This window comes from Natrix helvetica, assembly GCF_964273705.1.
Source record: "Natrix helvetica genome assembly, chromosome: 1".
Lineage (NCBI taxonomy): Eukaryota > Metazoa > Chordata > Lepidosauria > Squamata > Natricidae > Natrix > Natrix helvetica.
The window spans coordinates 108,157,910-108,179,522 of NC_138548.1; the positions used below are offsets into that span (position 1 = coordinate 108,157,910).

Sequence of the window (21,613 nt, forward strand, 5' to 3'; positions counted from 1 at the left end):
TCATAACAATAGAAATGGTCTCTGGCACAGGATAGTCTGTTCTGAATATTTTAAGCAGAAACTGGATTTTTCTGTGAAACTTTAGCATGTCGCTTGGATACAAAAAAACAAAAGGAGAACTATAAAGAGATTCCTTGCCAATCAAAATATTTATTTTCCTGTTTGAGATTAAAAATTGGTTTTACTCATTGTTGAGAACAGGAAGTTATTAGAAAGGCTGCAGTTATAAACTATCTTTGCTGGATACAAAAGGTTTAATTCCTGACTCACAAGTTCTAGGTTTAGCTGTTACATTTCCCCAGTTACGTAGAGGTAACATTCAGTTCTTTCCTCCATGAACACAATTGTGACAGTTGAACCAAATAGCTTGTTGTTCCTTTTGTGTACCCTGAAACACCTCCACACTAAACTTGCCAATATTATAGGGAGAAGCATGAGAACAAAGTCTTGCATCTTCCAGCTTCTGAATTCTTATTAGGTAAAGTAAGCTTATGTAACACAGAGCACATCACCCTGTGGTATTTTTAAGTGACGAATCCACTGGCATCAGTTATTGATGATGATATCATGCTCGAGGCGTTGTAACGATGGTCCAGGAAATGGGAGAAAACCAGCATTGTAAAAGCTGTGGTGGCGCAGTGGTTAGAATGGAGTTCTGCAGGCTACTTCTGCTGACTGCCAGCTGCCAGTAGTTCAGTAGTTCAATTCTCAACTGACTGAAGGTTCACTCAGCCTTCCATCCTTCTGAGTAAAATGAGGACCCTGATTGTTGGGGGCAATGTGTTGACTCTGTAAACTGCTTAGAGAGGGTGGTAAAGCACTGTGAAGTGGTATATAAGTCTAAGTGTCATTGCTATTGTATTTTGCCCTTCCCAGGTATAAATTATATAACATATCCCTTCCAAGACAATGTATATATAATAATACGATGCAAGCTTCCATTGGGGAAATGCATGCCAGGTTCCAGGATTTAGGACAGCGGTTCTCAACCTTTCACAGGGGTCGCCTAAGACCATCAGAAAACACATAGTTTCAATGGTCTTAGGAACCGAGACACCAATTTTATGGTTGGGGGTCACCACAACATGAGGAACTGTATTAAAGGGTCATGGCATTGGGAAGGTTGAGAACCACTGATTTAGGTAGATGAGAAAAGAAATAGAATAAAAGCAGAAAAGTATATTTGTCTCATTTTTAATTTTTCTACTAAATAAATACTAAATAAAAGCCAGGTATTATTAAATTGCATCATAAATTCCAGGTGTAGGATCTCCTGCTTGAGCAGGGGAGTGGACTAGAAGTCCTCCAAGGTCTTCTAGCTCTATTCTGATTCTGATTCTAATTATAACTGGAATAATCTACATTTTCTTAGTCTTCTGATGGCAAATCTATTGTCCCTATGACAGCTTGACTACCAGCATCTTATTTGCATTACAAGATTACTAATAATTATACAATCCCAAAGCACTCAAACCACGCACAACCCAAAACAGTCTGAATGATGCTGAACCATACTTGAAATTTGTATATGGTACAGTATGTAGTTCACATGAGATGCTTTGATTTCTGCAGGCTGCCAATTACTGTGTCCAAAATGCTTTTATCATCTTTTTCTAAAAGAGAAGGGATAAAAAATATTAAGTGATGCTGCATTATTGAATGTTGGCACCCAAGATTGCTTTTTGTGATAAGGGCACCTGTTCAAATTCAATAAATAAATAGATTTTCATTACTGAACTGCAGAAAAATTCTGTTCGTAATCAAATTCTCAAGGCATTTATCTCTTATTCTTAAGGTCAGTACTTGATAATGGGACGGAGGTGGAGGGATTTTTTTAAAAAAGGAATTGCATGTAATAACTACGGTACTTCCTGGCTTGCAAGAATTTTAGGCAAATGTATGTGTTCAATAACTTTCTAAAAACAAAAAGTAAAAAGACCTTCCACAAAAAGATATGGGAGAGCAGAACTTTTGTGGATCCTGAAGAACTGAACCTGAATATTTCCTCATTGGGTTGGAGGTCTAGATCAAGGGTCTCTAACCTTGGCAACTTTAAGACTTGTGGACTTCAACTCCCAGAATTCCTCAGCCAGCTTTGCAGCTTTGTAGTCAGCTTTTCCAAAGCTGGCTGAGGAATTCTGGGAGTTGAAGTCCACAAGTCTTAAAGTTGCCAAGGTTGGAGATCCCTGGCCTAGATAGGCACTGGCTGAAGCAGTGACTACATGCAACAATGAAACTGAATGAAATAGGCTTCTCTTCTGGATCCCAATGTGTTACTACCTCCATTCAAACCACCTCCTCCTTCTGTAACTGAATACACTAACCCCCAAGATGTCAACTTTGACATATCTCCATTGACATTAGGTGACTCAAGGCCTTCATCAAGGGCTTTATAGCATTCCCAGAAAAGCTCCTTTGAACGCCATTCCTTAAATTCATGATATAAAAATGTCATGGTTTTTGAATTAAATGATCTGCAGCCTCATCAAAATTTTGAAATTTCCCCTAGCTGTGGCCGTCTCTCTGTCAGGAGGGGGAAAATATTCAGGTTCTTTACCTGAACTGGTACAAAAAGTATCAGCTTCAACAGAAGTAATTCTCTGAGCAGAAATTCTATCTTATCTGACTTTAATTACCTTTTTTTTGGTGGCATCAAGTCAGATTTGATTCTAGGCAATTGACTGCACTGGTCCCAGTGGTGGGATACGACCAGTACGCCCCGGTACAGGCGTACCAGTGCCTGCTGGGAGCACCTGGTACCATTCCGGTATAGTGCTTCGGAGGGCCCACTCTCCCTCCTGCCCTCCTTCCTGCCCTCCTTACCTGTATTTGAGCCGATCGGGGCTTTTGTGCACGGAGCATATGGCGTCTGTGCTACGCTCCACTGAGCAGCTGGAGCGTCGCGAGTGGTAAGTACGCATGCGCACGCTATGTGTGCTGCATGCATGCACATGGTGGATGCCCCGTTGCAGCGTACCAGTTGCAACGGGATCCAGAACCCACCACTGACTGGTCCCTGCAGTTTTCTTGACTGGGTTTTGGGAAAGTAGATTGCTGTTGCCCAGTGGTGAAATTCAAAATTTTTCCCTACCGGTTCTGTCGGTGTGGCTTGGTGGGCATGGCTTGGTGGGGGTCATGTGACTGGGTGGGCATGACCAACTTTTAAAAAATGTTTTTCAGCATTTTTTAACTACCGGTTTTCTCGAAACGGTAGTTAAAAATGCTAAAAAAGTTTTTAAAAAAGTTCCAATAATCCGTGTTACAACTAATTGTTGCACAGCTAATTGTCGCACAGCTGATCAGTGGAACTTTTAAAAAACCTTTTAAAGCATTTTTTAACAGTTTAGCAGTTAAAAAGTGCTAAAAAAAGTTCCGACGATCACAATCATCGGAACCTTTAAGAAAAACTTTTTTGAAGCATTTTTTTACTACCGGGTCAGGCAAACTGGCCCTAACCGGTAGTATTTCACCCCTGCTGTTGCCTCATTCCTAGGGCTGAGAGTGTGTGACTGGCCTAAAGTCACTCAACTGACTAGAACACACAGCCTCTCAGTTTCTATCCTGATGCCTTAACTACTGTACTGCAGCAAACTGGCTGTCTTCTGAGGCTGAACATACTAAATTGAATGGGATAGTACCAATATCTTCAATCTATGCCAAAGAGGAGAGATAACTTACCATATACTGTCAAGGTACCACTGCATTTTTCTTTCCCAAGCTCATTCTCAATTAGTATGGAGTACTCGCCACTATCCTTGGCAGTGCATGTGGGAATCATCAGTGTACAGACCCCACTGGTTGAATTGTACCAGAATTTGGAATGGGCTGTGATGTTGACTTCGCCCTTGTACAATGTAACCATTGGGCGGGGGTTTCCTAAAAAAGCACAGCTCATGGTACAGTCATGATCTCGGCACACTAGGTGGTTCTTCAGAGGAGTTATAAAATGAGGAGCATGGCTCCAGTCCCTCTCATGGTACTCCTTCATCTTGGCATGGAAAAGTTCTGTCAATGAAACAATGAGATTGGTTATGGGCTGCAAAAGAGAGTTCATTTCATCAGCCGTATCCCTGTTTGTGTACATCTGTGTTATGTATTGATAGGAACACTATGCAAAATCAATCCTCCAGTTTCCTGAAAGGTTTTTTTCCCCCCTCTTATACAACAAGCTCCTTTCTTCTTTATTTTTATCTTCGTCTTTATTTTTAGGTTGCTTTAAAATTACTTTGTTAAATTCATTTCCCAGCTTTCTGCCAGGAGTACAAGATGACACGGACAGATTAAAAAAATAATAATTAAACAGATTATTATCATTGGAGAAATACCAGGGCCTGAAGGAGGAATGAGAGAGGATGTAGAAAATAAAGGCCAAAGTGGTTCTGGTGAGGATAGAGCTATGACTCATAAGCTGGGAGAGTGGCTCCAAGAGATCTCAGGAACAACATCAGAATTCTCTGTCCAGCAGAGTGCAGTGTAGAGCAGCGCCCCCCCCCAACCTTTTGGATACCAGAGCCGGTTCCACGGAGAGAGGTTTTTCTGTGGACCAGAAGGGGGGTCCATGTGCAGCCTGCTTCCCGTGAATGGGGCTTCGCTTGTTTGCGTACCCCAGTTTCTGGCATGCTAAAGCCCCGGTGCTGGTCCACAGACCGGGGATTGGAGACCCCTGGTGTAGAGAATAGATAAGATCCTAGGCAGAATCCTCAAAGGACCCGAGATTGAGGAAGACACATACTACCCACAAGAGTGAAAAGCGAATCACTACCACTACATCAAACTGGCTCTCTCTTTTATCTATATATCTATATCTATATCTATATCTATATCTATATCTCTCTCTCTCTCTATCTCTATCTATCTATCTATCTATCTATCTATCTATCTATCTATCTATCTATGTTGTATTTGTGCTGATAAATAAATAAAGGGAGACTAGTATAGATCTATTTCAAGCTATTTAGCTCTCATGAGCTAGCCATACCCTTACTGGGATTTGAACCTGGGCTGTATTACATATTAGGCAGGTGTCTTAGCCACTAAGCCACAGGCTCTCCTCCTTATCAGCTGAGCCAGGGAAATAGGTATGCATTTGTGTTACAACCCCTGGTATGCCCAAATATGGGAGGGAGCTCACTACTCCCCCTTTCTGTCCTTCGGCTCATTAGAGAAAACCATCCAGGCAGAAAACCATATTTTTATTTTTAATATTGCCTTTGCTATGTTTGTGTTGTATTTGTGCTGATAAATAAATAAAGGGAGACTAGTATAGATATATTTCAAGCTATTTAGCTCTCATGAGCTAGCCATACCCTTACTGGGATTTGAACCTGGGCTGGTTCTAATTTTGGGGGTGTGTGGTGTCTGAAGCTTATCTTACTGCTGCAGAATGGCAGAATTTATTTGTTGCTATTTTCTCCTTGATAACTTTGTTGTCACTTAAAAAATACCACATTGCAATTCCTATCGGACTTTATAACCTAAAAATCTCGTTCTATTTGGATATGGCTTTCCTTTCAGATTTAATTGAAGAGTGAAAAACCTGTGAGACTGCAGACTACACAGTGAAAAATTGGTTATTCATACACATCCCTCAATCATCTTGTAATAAATGTATAACACATGTATATTCCATTGATGAAAATTTGGCTGGAATATCCTTGTTTGAAAAACACACACCAAAGTTCATTCTCTCTCTCTCTCCCTCTCTCTCTCTCTCTCTCTCTCTCTCTCTCTCTCTCTCCCCTCTCCCTCCATCCCTCCCTCCCTCTGTATGTGTGTGTGTGTGTATATATGCATATATGTATGTATATGTATATATATGTATGTATACATGTATGTATGTATGTATGTATGTATGTATGTATGTATGTATGTATGTATATATATCTTGCTTGAGAGTACATTTGGGAAAATGATTATTTAGTCATAACACCTTCATCTGTAACAAACTAAACAAAACTATTATTTTAAACCAGCAGCATACACCAGTAATATTGCTATTGTCAACTATCCAACAGGTCCTTCCATTTCCACTTGCAGAAAATCCAAGGCAAAGTGTAGTTAGATCCACTGAAACACATCACAAAAGAATATTTTGCTCTGCGTATCACTATAGAGACATCTATACTTACCTATGTCTTTATTGATATGCCAGGAATCTTTTGAGTCCAAAGGATCACTGTCACCAATATCATTGCGGGCAATCACCCGGAAGAAATATTTCCTGCCAGGAAGCAGACCAGTGACAGTGTACTTGTTACTGTACACTTTTTCTGCTGCAGTGAACCAAGTGGCAGTGCTGGTGTCACGTTTTAGAATGACATAATGGGCGTTGTCATCCTCCTTCACATCTGGAGAATGGTCCCACTTCAGTGTTACAGTGTTTGGCACTTCTTCATAGAGGTTCAGATTAGTAGGTGGCCTTGGGAAGTCTAAGATGGAAATACAAAAGGTGAACCAGAGCTTCCTTTATCTTTCTAGTCATCCATCAGCTGGTTCCTGGCAATTTTTTAAGACAAGTTTTTCTTATTTATTTCTTGAATGTGTTTGCCGCCAGTCTCATTGTGAGGTGTCTCTGGGCCGCTTACAACATTAAATCCTTGTTTTTTAAAATATATCTTTGATGACCTGGCTTTGAGATATTAAGCCATAAAGAGTGGCAAATTGTCCAAAATAAGAATTGTAATGTATACTGCCCTTCCCCGATTGGCTGACATTATGGGTATTTTATACTATTGGCCCATGGTTCATGAGCAGAAATGTAGACCTTAGCATTAGCTACTCAGAATCATAAAAATTGTAAGAATATAAAGAGCTCTCTACAGCTGAAAAAGACTGATTAAAACAAATTAATAACCAAAATAATCCATATGTCTTGGATTATTGCTTAATCATTAGTATCTAGCCATTCTTTCAATGAATCAGAATAGAGCTGGAAGGGACCTTGGAGGTCTTCTAGTCCAACCCCCTGCACAAACAGGAGCCCCTATGCAATTTGAGACAAGTGGCTGCCTAGTCTCTTCTTAAAAACCTCCAGTGATGAAGCACCCACAAACTCTGAAGGCAAGTTGCTCCAATGGTTAATTGTTCTCACTGTTAGGCAGTTTCTCCTTAATTCCAGGTTGCTTCTCTTCAAATATGTGTAGATTTTTTTTAGCTTCTACAGTCTCATCCAAAAATGAAACATTCCCTGCCCACATCCTAAATTGCCGTTCTTGAAAGAGAAATTTCCAGCAGTGGGTGGGAACTAATCAAGGAGAGAAGCAACTTAGAACTGAGGAGAAATTTCCTGACAGTTAGAACAATTAATCAGTGGAACAGCTTGCCTCCAGAAGTTGTGAATGCCCCAACACTGGAAGTCTTTAAGAAGATGTTGGATAGCCATTTGTCTGAAATGGTATATGGTTTCCTGTCTAGGCAGGGGGTTGGACTAGAAGACCTCCAAGGTCCCTTCCAACTCTGCTATTGTATTGTAAATAAATCAAGAGTGGGTGTTTTTCCTTAGATGACTTTTGATCTTGGATCTAATAAATTCCTGGGCTGAGATGTTCTCAGAGGCAACCTGGACCTTAATATCTAGTGCACATTGATCTGCAATATTATTTTTTTGCCTTGGATAGAATAGAAATAGAATAGAATAAGAATAGAATGGAATTAGAATAGAATGAGAATTGAATAGAATAAAATTAGAATAGAATAGAATAGCATAGAATTAGAATAGAATTAGAACTAGAACAGAATAGAATGAGAATAGAATAGAATAGAATAGAATGAGAATGGAATGGAATAGAATTCGAATAGAATGGAATAGAATGAGAATTAGAATAGAATAGAATTAGAATTAGAACAGAATAGAATGAGAATAGAATAGAATGAGAATGGAATGGAATAAAATTAGAATTAGAATTAGAATAGAATAGAATAGAATAGAATAGAATAGAATAGAATAGTAATTTATTGCGAAGTGTGATTGGACATACAAGGAATTTGTCTTTAGTGCATAAACTCTCAGTGTACATACAGACAATTTCATACAGGTTTCTTTTCAGGTGGAGGAGTCAGGGGTGGGGTGGGCAGAGAATGCCTGAGTCAGAAATTTTATTTCCCTACCTCCTCAGCATGGACAGTGCATCCACACTGCCTCCTTTGGCTAAATCAATAGATGGGGCAGGATACACCTCTCCACTTATCCCTCCTTCTGATCCTTTACCTGTCACTCGGACATGGATATCGTAGTGGATCTCTCCATAGTCATTACTCAGCACGATCCGATAGAGTCCAGAATCATAGCGCTTGGTGCTATGGATGAGGAACTGGGAGTGATGCTTGCCTTTTGTAATGCTTTCTCTCCCCCTTGTGGGAACCCCCTCTTTTTGCCACACAACGTTGGGAGGAGGGGAGCCCTGTTGGAGACAAAGTAGGTTGAAAGGAAGCAGGGGAGGGGCCTTCTCATGTTAGGGTTCTTCCTCCCCCCTAGTCTTTTAATCAAACATTTTCACTATTTAGAGTTTTGCTCCCTTATATGGAGGGAGAGGGAGGAAAAGTAGAAGAATAAGATGAGCAGGAAATTCTCTGGATCTTGCTAGTTCCACATTGTGGGTTTTTTTAAAAAATGCATCCTACAGGATACTGAAACTTTTATATATGGAAGTATTCCCTCAGGAGAGGAAATCTTAGTGTGGAGAAGCTGAACAATCAGGGCAGATGGCAGAAAAGTCATCAAATTAATGGACTATTACTACTTCCTCCTCTTCTTCCTCCTCCTCTTCTTCTTCCTTCTCCTCTGACTTATTGTATCTCTTTTTCCTAATCCTCCCCCTGCCCCCATTCATCCAACATATTGTCATGAGAAAAACAAATTATTTTTCCCAGAGGTTGGTATTGCTTGCTTGGAAATAATTTTACCAAGAATTTAAAACCCACCAATGCTTCAGTCCTCTTTTCAAGTAACTCTCTCAGCTGAGCCTTATCATCCCTAACCACCAAGTAGGTTCTTTGAGGCTATTGTGATTAAAGGACCACCTGGAGCAATTGTTATATCCTTACATCCAGTCAACTACTCTGTGAAACAAGCAGCAGAGTAACAAGGACTCCAGAATCATAAGAACCATTCAGGCTAAAATGGGAGAATAGGAAGGAATCCCTATTGTGGAAAGCTTGGCCTGCCCCAACAATGAAGTCTCCTGGTGTAGATTTGAGCAGCAATTACAGGGTTCATAAAACCTTATTTAGTCCAATATCCCAACTGGCATTAGTCTCTCTTACAGATTAGGAGTAGGAAAAGTAGCAGCTTGAATATGTAAAGATGAAGTTAAAGGTTCCCCTTGCACATATGTGCTAGTCGTTCCCAACTCTAGGTGACGGTGCTCATCTCCGTTTCTAAACCAAAGAGCCAGCGCTGTCCGAAGACGTCTCCGTGGTCATGTGGCCAGCATAACTAAAAGCCGAAGGTGCACAGAACGCTGTTACCTTCCCACCAAAGGTAGTTCCTATTTTTCTATTTACATTTTTACATGCTTTCGAACTGCTAGGTTGGCAGAAGCTGGGACAAGTAACAGGAGCTCACTCCATTACATGGCACTAGGGATTCGAACCGCTGAACTGCCGACCTTTCTGATCGACAGGTTCAGTGTCTTAGCCACTGAATATATATAGCTTCCCATTAAAATAGTTATACACATACAAATTGCCACCTCTTCTTAACACGCTTCTTTTTCTGGCCTGAATAGGTTTCATATGTGAACCTGTCAACCTCAGATATTATACATTACATCACAGATATTTGAGATTTTTACTTTTAAGTAGCAACTATAGTGGCATGCTGTTTAAAACAAGAATGAAAACATTCATTGTCAAATTGAAATCCATCCCAGTAACACTAACCATACAAAACTACAAAACAAAAACAATATAAAGGGGGGGAAAAGAACAATGAGAACAAGGTACCATCATACAGAAACTTACAAAAATATTTCTAAAGTAATCCAGTTTTTAACTTTTCTGAATAGCCAGCATGGAAGTGGCCAGCTTGATAGCCTTTGAGAAGCTCCCGCTTACTAGCCTGGTGCCTTAATTACTAGATCAAACTGGTTTATATATCTCTACAGTATACATGGATATATCTTAAGATATATCCTGTTGAGACCAACTCAAGAAGCTGGTGCTCATCTCTGATTCTCAGCTGATGGAGCCTATATTGTCCCAGAGGTGCTTCCATCATCAGATGGCCAGCATGAAAATATGGAACACTGTTACCTTCCTACCAAAGTGGTACCTATTTATCTACTTGCATTTGCATGCTTTCAAACTGCTAGATGGGCAAGAGCTGGGGCGAGGATGGGAGCTCTCTCTGTCTTGCGATGCTCATCTCTCAAACACAGGCTGTCAGCTTTCCAGTTGACAAGCTCAGCATCTTTAACCATTGAACCATTGTACAGCCAAATATAGGATAGATATAGATATACACAGTGACGTGTGGTGAGGTTTATGGCTGGTGAGGCTGGTGACGTCATCAAATGATCATCATGAAGGGAGGACTGTGACAACTTTGATCTCTGCAAGCGTGCAAGCAAAATACCCCAGGATCATGGTGGCGGGGACAGCAACTCCTTCCGCTGCGCTGCAGAGAAGAGTCACACTGCGCTCCTCAGCGCTAGCCTCAGATCAGCGCGAGCCACGGTCCCCTTTATGTTAGCTCAAGAAGGAGGGGAATGGGACCGCGTGTACAGGAGGCTCCACAGCGCTAGCCTCAGATCAGTGCTAGCCACTGATGTTGGTTCAGGAAGGAGGGGAATGGGACTGCGTGTGCAGGGAAAGGGGACCGCAGCTCGCGCTGATCTGAGGCTAGCGCTGAGGAGCACAGCGTGGCTCTTCTCAGCAGCGCAGCGGAAGGAGTTGCTGTCCCCGCCACCGTGATCCTGGGGTATTTTGCTTGCAGGTGCAAGAAAGAGATGAGAGCGGTGAGGCTCTGCCTCCCCTGACTGCACGTCACTGGATATACAGATGTAGATATGCATATAGATATAGTTATATAGATATCTATGTAGAAAATAGATGTATCTATAGAATATATCAATATCCTATATCTATGTAAGTTATCTATATCTGACAACGGCATTTGAGTGTCTCAGGCCAAATATTGTCAGATATCTCCTCCCATCATTTTCTATTACAGGTAGTCCTCATTTAGCCACTACAATTGGGACCAGCAATTTGGTCATTAAATAAAGTGGTCACTAAGTGAAACTGCTTACAATCTTATTTCATCTTGCCCTTGTTTTACAAGCCTGCAAAGGATTATAAATGCAAGGATTGATCCCAAACCTAATTTTCATCACTATTAGAATTGCAGACGAGGCAATCAATAAACAAGGACGACTCCTAATTAGAAATGCCATAAATTGAATCCTGGCCCTTTTCCATATAAATTATTTGCTATACCAACATTCCAGGCCTTTATGCTCAAAATATCATTTGTCTCAATTTGACTAATTTCCAAAGATATGGATATGCAACATTTTTAAATACAATATTGCAGTTGGAAAAAAAAGACAACTTACAGTAAAGGCAGCATGAATACAGAGGGCAGTCCCAGCACGAACCACCATATGATTCTTTAGCCTGACAGTCAAATCAAACTTTGGAGCAGCTACACAACATACCGGGGGTCAGGGGGAGAGAGAAAAGGGGCGGGGGAGAGAAAGAGAGAGAGAGAGAGGGAGAGAGGGAGAGAGGCAGGCAGGCAGGCAGGGAGGGAGGGAGGGAGGGAGAGAATGAGAAGTTTGAAACATTGGAAATCCTGAATCACATTATTCACTCATTTAGGACAGTAGAACCTCTGGTCATGATCATAATTCATTCCGTAACTTTGGTCGCAACCCGATTTGGTCATAACCCAAACCTAATTTTGGAAATTTGGTGCTTGCCAAAAATAAATGGCGTGGAAGGGGAAATCGGCCGTGAAAAAAAAATTGTGAATTTTTTGATTGGAACTCGATCTGATCGTGGTCAGAAGTGTTCGTGACCAGAGATCCTACTGTACCTGGCTAGTAGTTTGGTCTTGTGGGTAAAATTTAGAACTTTTTGTATGCGCAATCAATAGCCTACCAGCGAGATATTTATCAAAAAGATGCCTGAATAAACAGTAGGGTCTATTTGTGCTGTTACTACCGTCCTTCCATTCCAATGGCAAAATTGTCGGAATCAATTCAGGAAGAATATTTAGACTATATATTCAAGGGTTATCACAATTGATCTGCAATGCAGCCCAGGTAGCTAAGAGGCAAACTAAATAAAGTTACAGGCACACAAATATTTTCCACCAGGTTTTTTGTGTGCATTTTTAAGTGTTCCTGGCCTAACCTGAACTTAATTAGAATCTGCTTGTTTGACAGGATAGAAATAACCTTTCTTTCAGGAGAAGCAAAAATATACCTAGCTGATTTTCTATTTGAGAAAAAGGAGTAACTTTGGGGGAAGAGAAGAAATAATGAACAATGCTTCTTATTGCTAAAGAATATTTCCCTTGATACATATGTGTTGTGGCCCAGCAGGTGCCATTGCCGCTGCCACCAGACTTCGAGAGTGAGGGTCCCTACGAGTCAGCCCCAGAGGAGATGGGGGACCCTGGACAGGGTTCAGATGCTGAGCAGGGATCCGAGAGTCTGGTCGGCCACCAGGAGGCACCTGAGGCATGGAGCAGCGGTGAGAGCCAGAGGAGGGGGGCTCCCGATGCCATGCCTTGGAGCAGCGGGGAGGAGTCACGAGACAGTGAGTCAGAACTCAGCAGGGAGTTTCTGGATGCTCGTTACCGCCGCGCCCATAGACGCAAGGAGCGTGGGCATAATTATCGGCGGTAAGAGCTCTCAGCTGCTGTTTGGGAGGCTCCTTTCCAGGTTATAAAAAGGGTTGACTGTGCATATGCCCTTTGCAGCAGTCAACAGAAGACTTTTGCCAGAAGTTCTACTCGGGAATTCTAGCAAGCTGGATAGCTGCTTTTGTGTTCTGTTCTTGTGAGTTTTGTCTTGGTGGCTTGCTGCCACGGAACCTTCTGTTTGTTTGTGCAATAAACCTTGTTCCCTTGTACTGTTCCGGAGTGTATTCTGTGTGGGCAACGGAGGAAGGGGGGTCAGAACACATATGAATGGCTCTTTAGGGTTTATTTGGTTGAGCCTAACATAAGAAGGAAAAAATGAATACAATAAGAGAATAACAGAGTTGGAAAGAACCTTGGAGGGCTTCTAGTCCAATTTCCTGCTCAAGCAGGAGACCTTATACCAGTGATGGCGAATCTTTTCGGCACCGAGTGCTCAAACCAAAATGCACATGTGCATGAATGCACGGGTTGGAGTGCCGTAAATCCAAAGACCAGGTAACCAGCATGTGCATGCTGGTCTTCGGGTTTCCGGCACTCCGGTCTGCGTGAAGACCAGCTTGCCTGATGCGCATGCACGTGTCGGAAACCACAAGAGCAGCTGGTGGCAGTGCAGGTGCCCACAGAGAGGGCTCTGCATGCCACCTCTGGCATGCGTGCCATAGGTTGTTGTTGTTGTTGTTGTTGTTGTTGTTATTATTATTATTATTATTATTATTATTATTATTATTATTATTATTTAGCGTTTATATACCGCCCCCTCTCCCGAAAGGGACTCGGGGCGGTGTACAGTCCGTATCAAAATACAACAAATTAAAACATAGTAATAACTACATAAATACGTGTATGAGAGGAGGATAAAATATGCCAAACTGTACAGCTAAATAAATAAATCGATACAAAAATTTAAAATCCCAATGTCATCTCAGGTTAAATTTAAAACACTATCCCTCTAAAAACCAGTAAGAATGTGTATGCCAGGAGGTAAACGTTATAAATTATGCCAGACCAGCCAGTCGGAACAGGTGTGTCTTCAGTTTCTGTCGGAAGGAGCGGAGGTCAGTAGTGGTTCTAATGTCGGGGGGGAGGTCATTCCAGAGGGTTGGGCCCATCACAGAGAAGGCCCTACTCCTCGGTGTCGCCCGTTGGCATTGCCTCGTGGACGGCACCAGGAGAAGGCCCTCCCTGTGAGAGCAAATTGGCCGCAGGGATGTATGTGGGAGGATGCGATCCCACAGGTAACTAGGCCCTATGCCATGGAGCGCTTTAAAGATGGTGATCAGAACCTTGAAACGCACCCGAAAGACCACAGGCAGCCAGTGCAGCTCGCGCAGGAGAGGTGTTACGTGGGAGTATCTAGTACTCCCCATGACTACCCGCGCGGCTGCGTTCTGGACTAGCTGCAGTCTTCGGGCGCGTCCCAAGGGAAGCCCCATGTAGAGAGCGTTACAGTAGTCCAGGTTCACCATCACGGCCCTGTACCATTTCCGACAAATGGTTGTCCAATTGTTGACAGAATGTTTTCTGGATTTGTAAATTCCATTCATATGCTGTATCATCTTCTAGATCGAATTCAGTATCTCTCCCTTTCTGAAAAAGAGTTAACATACCAGCAGTCAAGGCATGCTTGTTTGAAGGCTGGATTGGGTAAGTTTTACCTGGAGGGGGCATGGCCAAAACACCTTCTTTCAGCTCAATCGGTTCTCCAACTCCGGCTTCATTGACAGCTCGGATGCGGAAGAAATACTTCTGTCTCTCCTGCAGACCTCCCACTGTGTAACAGTTGCCAGAAATTGGGATCTTGGTACACTTGGACCATTCCTTGGTGTCCTCAGGTCTCATCTCCAGTATGTACCCTGAAGGTGGATCACCCTCATCAGGTTCTTGCCATGCCAAGGAAATGCTGGATTGGGAAGAATCAGCCACGTGCAATCCCTTCACCAGCCCAGGAGGTTCTGCGTCAATAGCAAATATCAGTAATTAATACACAATTGTAAGTTATTGGGAGAAAAGAACATGTCATTTGAATGGATGGACCATTCAAGCTTTCCAATCTAGTGGAGTTGGCAGGATTTCTGCCTCTCAAATTCATGAGTGTCATCCGGTCCAAGGCATTTCACATGTGAAGAATTGGTAAATGTACCAGTTAAAACTTACTGAGCCATAGGCATATTCTGGACTTGATATGTTAAAAGAATATATTATCAAACAGAAATTCAGTTATTACCCCACACAAATAAAGCTTCTGTGAATCTAAAAACGACTTGGAAAATTTACTTTAAAAAAGATAGTGGAAAAGAACTGAAGAATGGCTTATAAATCAGTGATGGCCTACTTCCTCATTTTTAGGTGGAAATGTAGAATAGATGCCAATTTTGCTATACTAACAGACATTCTTTAAAGCAGTCAGACTCCATGGGAAAGTTGGCACACTGTAGCAGGTGACAGGATCTTTCAGCTTCTGGAAACTTCCAAAATGGAAAAGTTACCCTTAGATGCTAGTATCTGCAGGCTTTCCCTAGCAGGGGATTTTGGAAAGCTAGCATGAAACACAGTGTCCATGGAAATCACCATCAGAACGTTAGTATTCACTTCTTAGTTTAGCTTGTAACCAAATACCTTATGCCTCCTGTGTCATGTTCTAATCCTCATTTTTGATGGCCCACCAGGAGTTGCTGAACTACAATAACACTCAGCCCCAGCCTGCAGTGATGAATGACAGCTATTTTAACAATTGCTGGACAACTCTATCTTCTTCTGTGCCTTAAACCAGGACAATAGCTATCATTAGGGGACAGATTGATCTTAGCACCATTGGTCTGAGCTTGGAAGATACATCAGAGGTCAGGTAAAATGCTTTAGGAAGTCTTTATTTCAGGAGCCTGGAATCATTTTGCCCTTACATGGCTTGTATTGTTAGTTTATTGTTATTATAAGATCATAGACTTAGAATAAATAGATGTTGCAGTAACTATAATAAAGATTGATTGACAGGTGTTGCTGTGTCATTGGGCCAACACCACCTTTAGGCCACCTCAGTATTATTTGAAAGAGCATCACCTTGTCACATGTTGAAATTTAAATGATTGTGACATTACAAAATGGAAATGAAGCAATCAGCAGCAAGTACCAATAAGCTGCCACAATCAAGTTCCCTGATTATCCTATTATGTTCTGCTTGTATAATGAACCTCATACATTGAATTGCACCCCCCATGCCCCCCCCCCCAAACACACCATACATATACATATATTGGATACTAGAAATAAATGAAAAGTAGAACCATACTGATGGGATCTTTTGCTACAATTGAGTTGGAAGCACTGCTGGGAAGGCCAGGCCCTGCTCGGTTCACTGCTATGACATGGAACTCATATTCTGCACCTTCCAGTAAACCATCCACTGTACACTTAGTATCTGTCAAGAAAAACAACATTCTTGAAAGAATTTAGCTTTAGAAATAAATGACAGAAAGGATTCTGAATTTAAGAAATATTCAAATAAACATCCCACATAAAAACCTGGTCATAAGAAAGTAGTATATACATTCAAATATAGATGGATGATAAATAATGATGCTGATAGGTAGAGATATAGATAGATAGACATATTAGATGATAGATAGATAGATAGATAGATAGATAGATAGATAGATAGATAGATAGATAGATAGATAGATAGAAAGCTAGACTATATATTAGTATACTGAGTATACTATATTAGAGTATATTAGTATACTCTTATGCTTTTTCCTCATCCCATTCAGAAATAATCCTCCCTTCACTTACCATATATATGCATACACACACACACACACACTTATGTATATATAATGTTCTTAAAGTCCAAAATATGATTTGATTTACTTACAGGTCCACATCCAAATCCAAATCCAGATAGACAGATAGACAGACAGACAGATAGATGATAGATAGATAGATAGATAGATAGATAGATAGATAGATAGATGATAGATAGATAGATAGATGATAGATAGGTAGATAGATAGATGATAGATAGATAATTGATAGATAGATGATAGATGATAGATAGATAGATAGATGATAGATAGATAGATAATTGATAGATAGATGATAGATGATAGATAGATAGATGATAGATAGATAGATAGATAGATAGATAGATAGATAGATAGATAGATAGATAGATAGATAGATAGATAGATGTGTGTATGTGTGTGTGTGTGTATCAAATTATATTTTGGACTTTCCCATAATTCTGGGAAAGGCAGAAGGTAATAAGAGGACAATCAGCAGTGAGGTGAATGAAGTCAATTAGAATGGCAATACATGCATTTTAGAAGATCTGAAGGGCTATATGGGAGACAATCTGTGTGACTGCTGGGAGTTGACATGGATTTGAGGATCTATCTATCTATTTATCTATTTATCTATCTATCTATTTATCTATCATCTATCTATCATCTATCTATCTATCTATCTATCTATCTATCTATCTATCTATCTATCTATCTATCTATCATCTATCTATCATCATCTTCTACCTAGAATCTCTACATTGTATCACATTGTGACATTTTGCTGCCACCTGCTGGGCACATAAACACATACAAGACAATATTTGTAGCTCAGGGTTGAAATGAGGGGTCCTTGGGGCTCCCTGAGCTTGCTTGTCTTCTAGCAAACGTTCCATTACCCAAAATAGGTAACATCACCTACTTTGGGCAATGAAATGTCTGGGGAAAAAAGCAAGGAAGCTCAGAGAGCATCAAGGATCCCTCATAAACACACATTTCAAATCTTGATGAACTTTCATGCTATTAACTGTCATTGGGAAGCAAATATGGAAGAGGTTTAGAAAACTAACTCAATATAACAATAGAATTTCTCATGTGTTTTTTGTGTGTGCATCAGAGGTGGGTTCCTATTGGTTCGGACTGGTTCAGCCGAGTAGGTAGTAACTGGGCCTGCCATGCCCCCGAACCAGTTCTCTCGACAGCGCCATAGGCGCTGCTATCTTGTTTTTTGCTCCTGCACATGCACAGAAGCAATTTTTAAAGTACTGTGCATGCCCGTGCAGTGTGCATCAAGCACGCGCAGCACGTCCCTGAGCAAACCGGCAGTCGCAGCAGCCAGAACCCACCCCTGGTGTGTGTGTGTGTGTGTGTGTGTGTGTGTGCATGTCCGTGTCTCTGTGTCCTCAAGTCAGTTTTTTACTCCTGGCAAGTGCCTGGACTAGTCCCTGTAATTTTCTGAGCAAGATTTCAGAGGTGATTTGCTATTGCTTCCTTCCTAAAGTTGAGAAAAAGGGACTGGCCAAAAGTCACCCAGCTGGCTTTGTGCCAATGGTACTAGGACTCCCAGGACTCCCTGTTTCTAGCCTGATGCCTTAATCACTAAACCAAACCGGGTCCCATGTTACACAACGGAAATTGCTGACCTTGAATTGGTTCCTTGGATATAGGCACCCAAAGGTTGCTACCTTTCTTCCTTCTTTCCACAATGTAACCTGTAACTGGAGACCCACCATCGTCAGGTGGAGGATTCCAAGTAATGGTGATAGCCTCTTTGGAAACATCAGTGACTTGAGGTTGAGATGCTTGCCCAGGAGGATCTGGGGGAAAGAAGTTTGATGCAGAACACAAGTAGAAGGAAATTCTTCAATTCCTAATTGCTTTTCTATATCTTTTTACACACAGACCTGATATAGAAGCAACATTCAAATGTATAAATAGAAACGTGCAAAAATGCCTCCTGAGATAGCCCCCTTTTAAAAATAGTTTTTATTAAGCATTTTAATCTTTAAAAACAGAAAGAAAAGCAGAACAAGAAAAAAAAACACAAGACAATATAAATAACAATATAAAGTAATTATACAGCCTTCTGTATCGGCATTCATGTTTAGCCTTTATAGTTCTCCATTCTGCATTGCCTTCCTATTGCTTTTACCTTGTCTAATAATATAATAACAGTAGTACTGATTAATTGTTCGTATCACCATTATATTTACATTCTCTATTTAAACATGCAAAAATGCCTCCTGAGATAGCCCTAATTTCCTAGAGCCATGATGGGGAACCTATGGCACGGGTGCCACAGGTGGAAAGCAAAGCCCTCTCTGCAGGCCTGTGAACCGTCACCCCAGCTCAGCTCCACCACGCATGCACACGCCCCTCCTGTCAGCCAGCTGATTTTCAGATCTCTGCTATGCATGAGTGGGGGACGACGACAGGGGGTTCACATGTGCAGAGGGGGGAGGGAAGCACGGGGGGTGCAGCAGCACACACACATCGGCAGCCCAGTTTTAATCCCTTGAGGCTGCAAGGAGGCCTGCTAGGCCCTAAATGGGGCACGGTGTGTGTGTGTGCAGCCCCCCCCCTGGCCCGTTTTTGGTCCCAGGAGGCTGCAGGGAGGCCTGCTAGGCCCAAAAGAGCACTGGGGGGGCTGTCACGTGCGCATACATGGGAGGAGTGCAGGGGGATCCTGTGCAAAATTCGCAGGGGGCAGGGCGCAGGGGGAGTGTCACTCACACATTGCATTATGGGTGTGGACACACGCTTTCGGCATGCGACGACAAAAAGTTTAGCCTAGAGGACTGTCCTAGAGGAATTATAGCAGCGTAGAATCATAGGATTCCAGATCCAGAAAGGACCATTAGAGCCACTGACCCCAATCTTCTGCTCCAAATTACAGCATCCCAGACAGATGGGTGTCTTGTGAAGGGGAGCCCACCATATATCAACAAACAAAAGAAAGGCCCGATAAAAAGGCCTATATTCTGCATCATCTACTTTGCTGCCAGCAATATAAGAATTCTGTCGGCTACCAATGTAAACTTGGCAAGAGCAAGCATTATCTTGGGGTCTTTGGCTAACAAAAGAAAATGCACCTAGAATTCTTCAGTCTGAACTGAAAATGGGTTAAGAAAAGGGGTTAGTAATTCATTGTGGGTGCTTTAGTAAATATCACAATACAGTGAAATATGACCACATCATGCTGTGTTCCCATTGATGCAGGGACAAGCTTTTCAGCATGCGAGAGTTAAATATTCTTTCTCAAGAAATGTGGGGATTAAATTTAGACTATTAAAGACAACTGTTATCACTGAACACCTTTTTGGGAGTTCTCACCTGGCCTTAATCACAAATAAATGACCTTAATTAAAGTAAAAACTTGAGGAAGCTCAAATACCATTCTTCAGTTCCCGTGATTGCTTCGGCTCAGGAATTCCATCAAATATATTGAGATGCTTACCAATGGGATTCCCGGCAAAGACCTCCTCTGTTTCTAGTGGTTCACTTGCCCCTTCAGAATTCACAGCCAGGATTCGGAACTGGTAGGCTTTCCCTTCTTCCACCTTATCCGTGGCAAACGTGGTATGCTTGCTTTCAATTTCCCCAACTTTGATCCAGGATTTTTTCCCAACTATTCTCCGCTCGATAATAAAGTGGGTCACGTGCTTGCCTCCATTGTCTTTTGGGGCCTTCCATTTCATTTTGATACACTTCCCTGATGTCTCCAAGAATTCCACTTTTCCTTGGGGCGGTTTTGGTTTGTCTGAAGCACAAGAATATTGGTGGTCATGAACCGAAATCATCGTTGGAATGGCTTAGCCTAGTGCCAAGGTGGCGAACCTATCACATGTCTGCCACAGGTGGCACCCAGAGCCTTCTCTGCGGGCATGCCAGCCGTTGCCTCAGCCCGGCTCCACCGTGTTACATGCCTCCCGCCAGCCAGCTAGTATTCGGGTCTCTGCCGCGCATGAGCAGGGGCGAGCCCTTCACCGATCTCCACAGTTTCCCCCAGCACACCCTACCTTTCTTCGCCCAGTGCGCCCTAGCTTTCTCCTGCATTCCTGCTGCCCGCGCCTTCCCCGATCTCTGCAGGTTCCACCCTCCGCAGGAGCCTCTCCGTGACAGGAATGGAGGAGAAAGCTTGGGCACACTGAGTAGAAACTGCGGAGATCGGGAAGGCATGGGAGGCAGGAATAGAAGAGGAAGCCTGGGCGTGAGGAGGAGAAACTGCAGAGGTCGCGAGCCCCCCCCCATGCCCCATTTTGGGACTGAAAAGCCTCCTGCATCAACCCAGAAGCCAAAACGGGAGCTGGGGCGCATGTGTGTGTGTGTGTTTGCATTACAATTTGGGGATTGGGGTATGCACACGTGCATTTGCCCACTTGCACTTTGCACACTCCGCACCAAAAAGGTTAACCATCACTGGCTTAGTGTTTGGGGATTCCAATTGACAAGGAGACTTGCCTAATATGCCTTAATTTCAACATATAGAAGCTCCTCATTTGATCGCAGGTTGGTTTTAAATTTTTGATGGCACATCAGCAAGTTCCTAGACCATCAGGGCATCAAAGAGCTTAATAGTATAAAATTGAGCACTTGATCTCCTCCGGATTCTCCTGCTAATACTTGCTCTGAATTTCATATGCTAACATTCGCCTTCTAAAATTCATTTTACAGCATTAAGAAGCCCGTGTGTTTTGGGTTTGCTCCTTTTCTATTTCTGGTTATTCTCCATCCATTCCAGTTTCCCTTAAACAATTGCATTCAAATGTGTTATAGTCAGCAACTATAATTCTCAGTCCCTGTAGCCACACAGTTAGAATTACTTCCAAAAAGAATTACATAGAATCATCTATTTCATTTCTAGAGAGACCACCTGGGTATCCTGGCAGAGGTGTCTGCAGCAGTGGTGGGTTTCAGCTCCCGTTGCAACTGGTACGCTGCAACGGGAGCCGGGCATGCACCACGG

General features: G+C 42.2%; 1 protein-coding gene across 1 annotated transcript in view; it reads right to left on the minus strand.

Annotated features, from left to right (window-relative positions):
- Positions 1–1,193: 1,193 nt before the first annotated feature.
- The window catches only part of IGSF22 (immunoglobulin superfamily member 22), a 45,784-nt gene continuing 25,364 nt past the window's right edge, over positions 1,194–21,613 (minus strand). Inside the window, exons 13-21 of the mRNA XM_081938449.1 lie at positions 20,105–20,407; positions 18,291–18,464; positions 16,158–16,286; positions 14,527–14,823; positions 11,556–11,644; positions 8,207–8,399; positions 6,129–6,428; positions 3,679–4,005; positions 1,194–1,613 (exon numbers count right to left, since the gene is read on the minus strand). Of these exons, the coding sequence (XP_081794575.1) occupies positions 1,546–1,613; positions 3,679–4,005; positions 6,129–6,428; positions 8,207–8,399; positions 11,556–11,644; positions 14,527–14,823; positions 16,158–16,286; positions 18,291–18,464; positions 20,105–20,407 (1,880 nt within the window). The 3' untranslated portion in view covers positions 1,194–1,545. The remainder of the gene's footprint in view (positions 1,614–3,678; positions 4,006–6,128; positions 6,429–8,206; positions 8,400–11,555; positions 11,645–14,526; positions 14,824–16,157; positions 16,287–18,290; positions 18,465–20,104; positions 20,408–21,613) is intronic.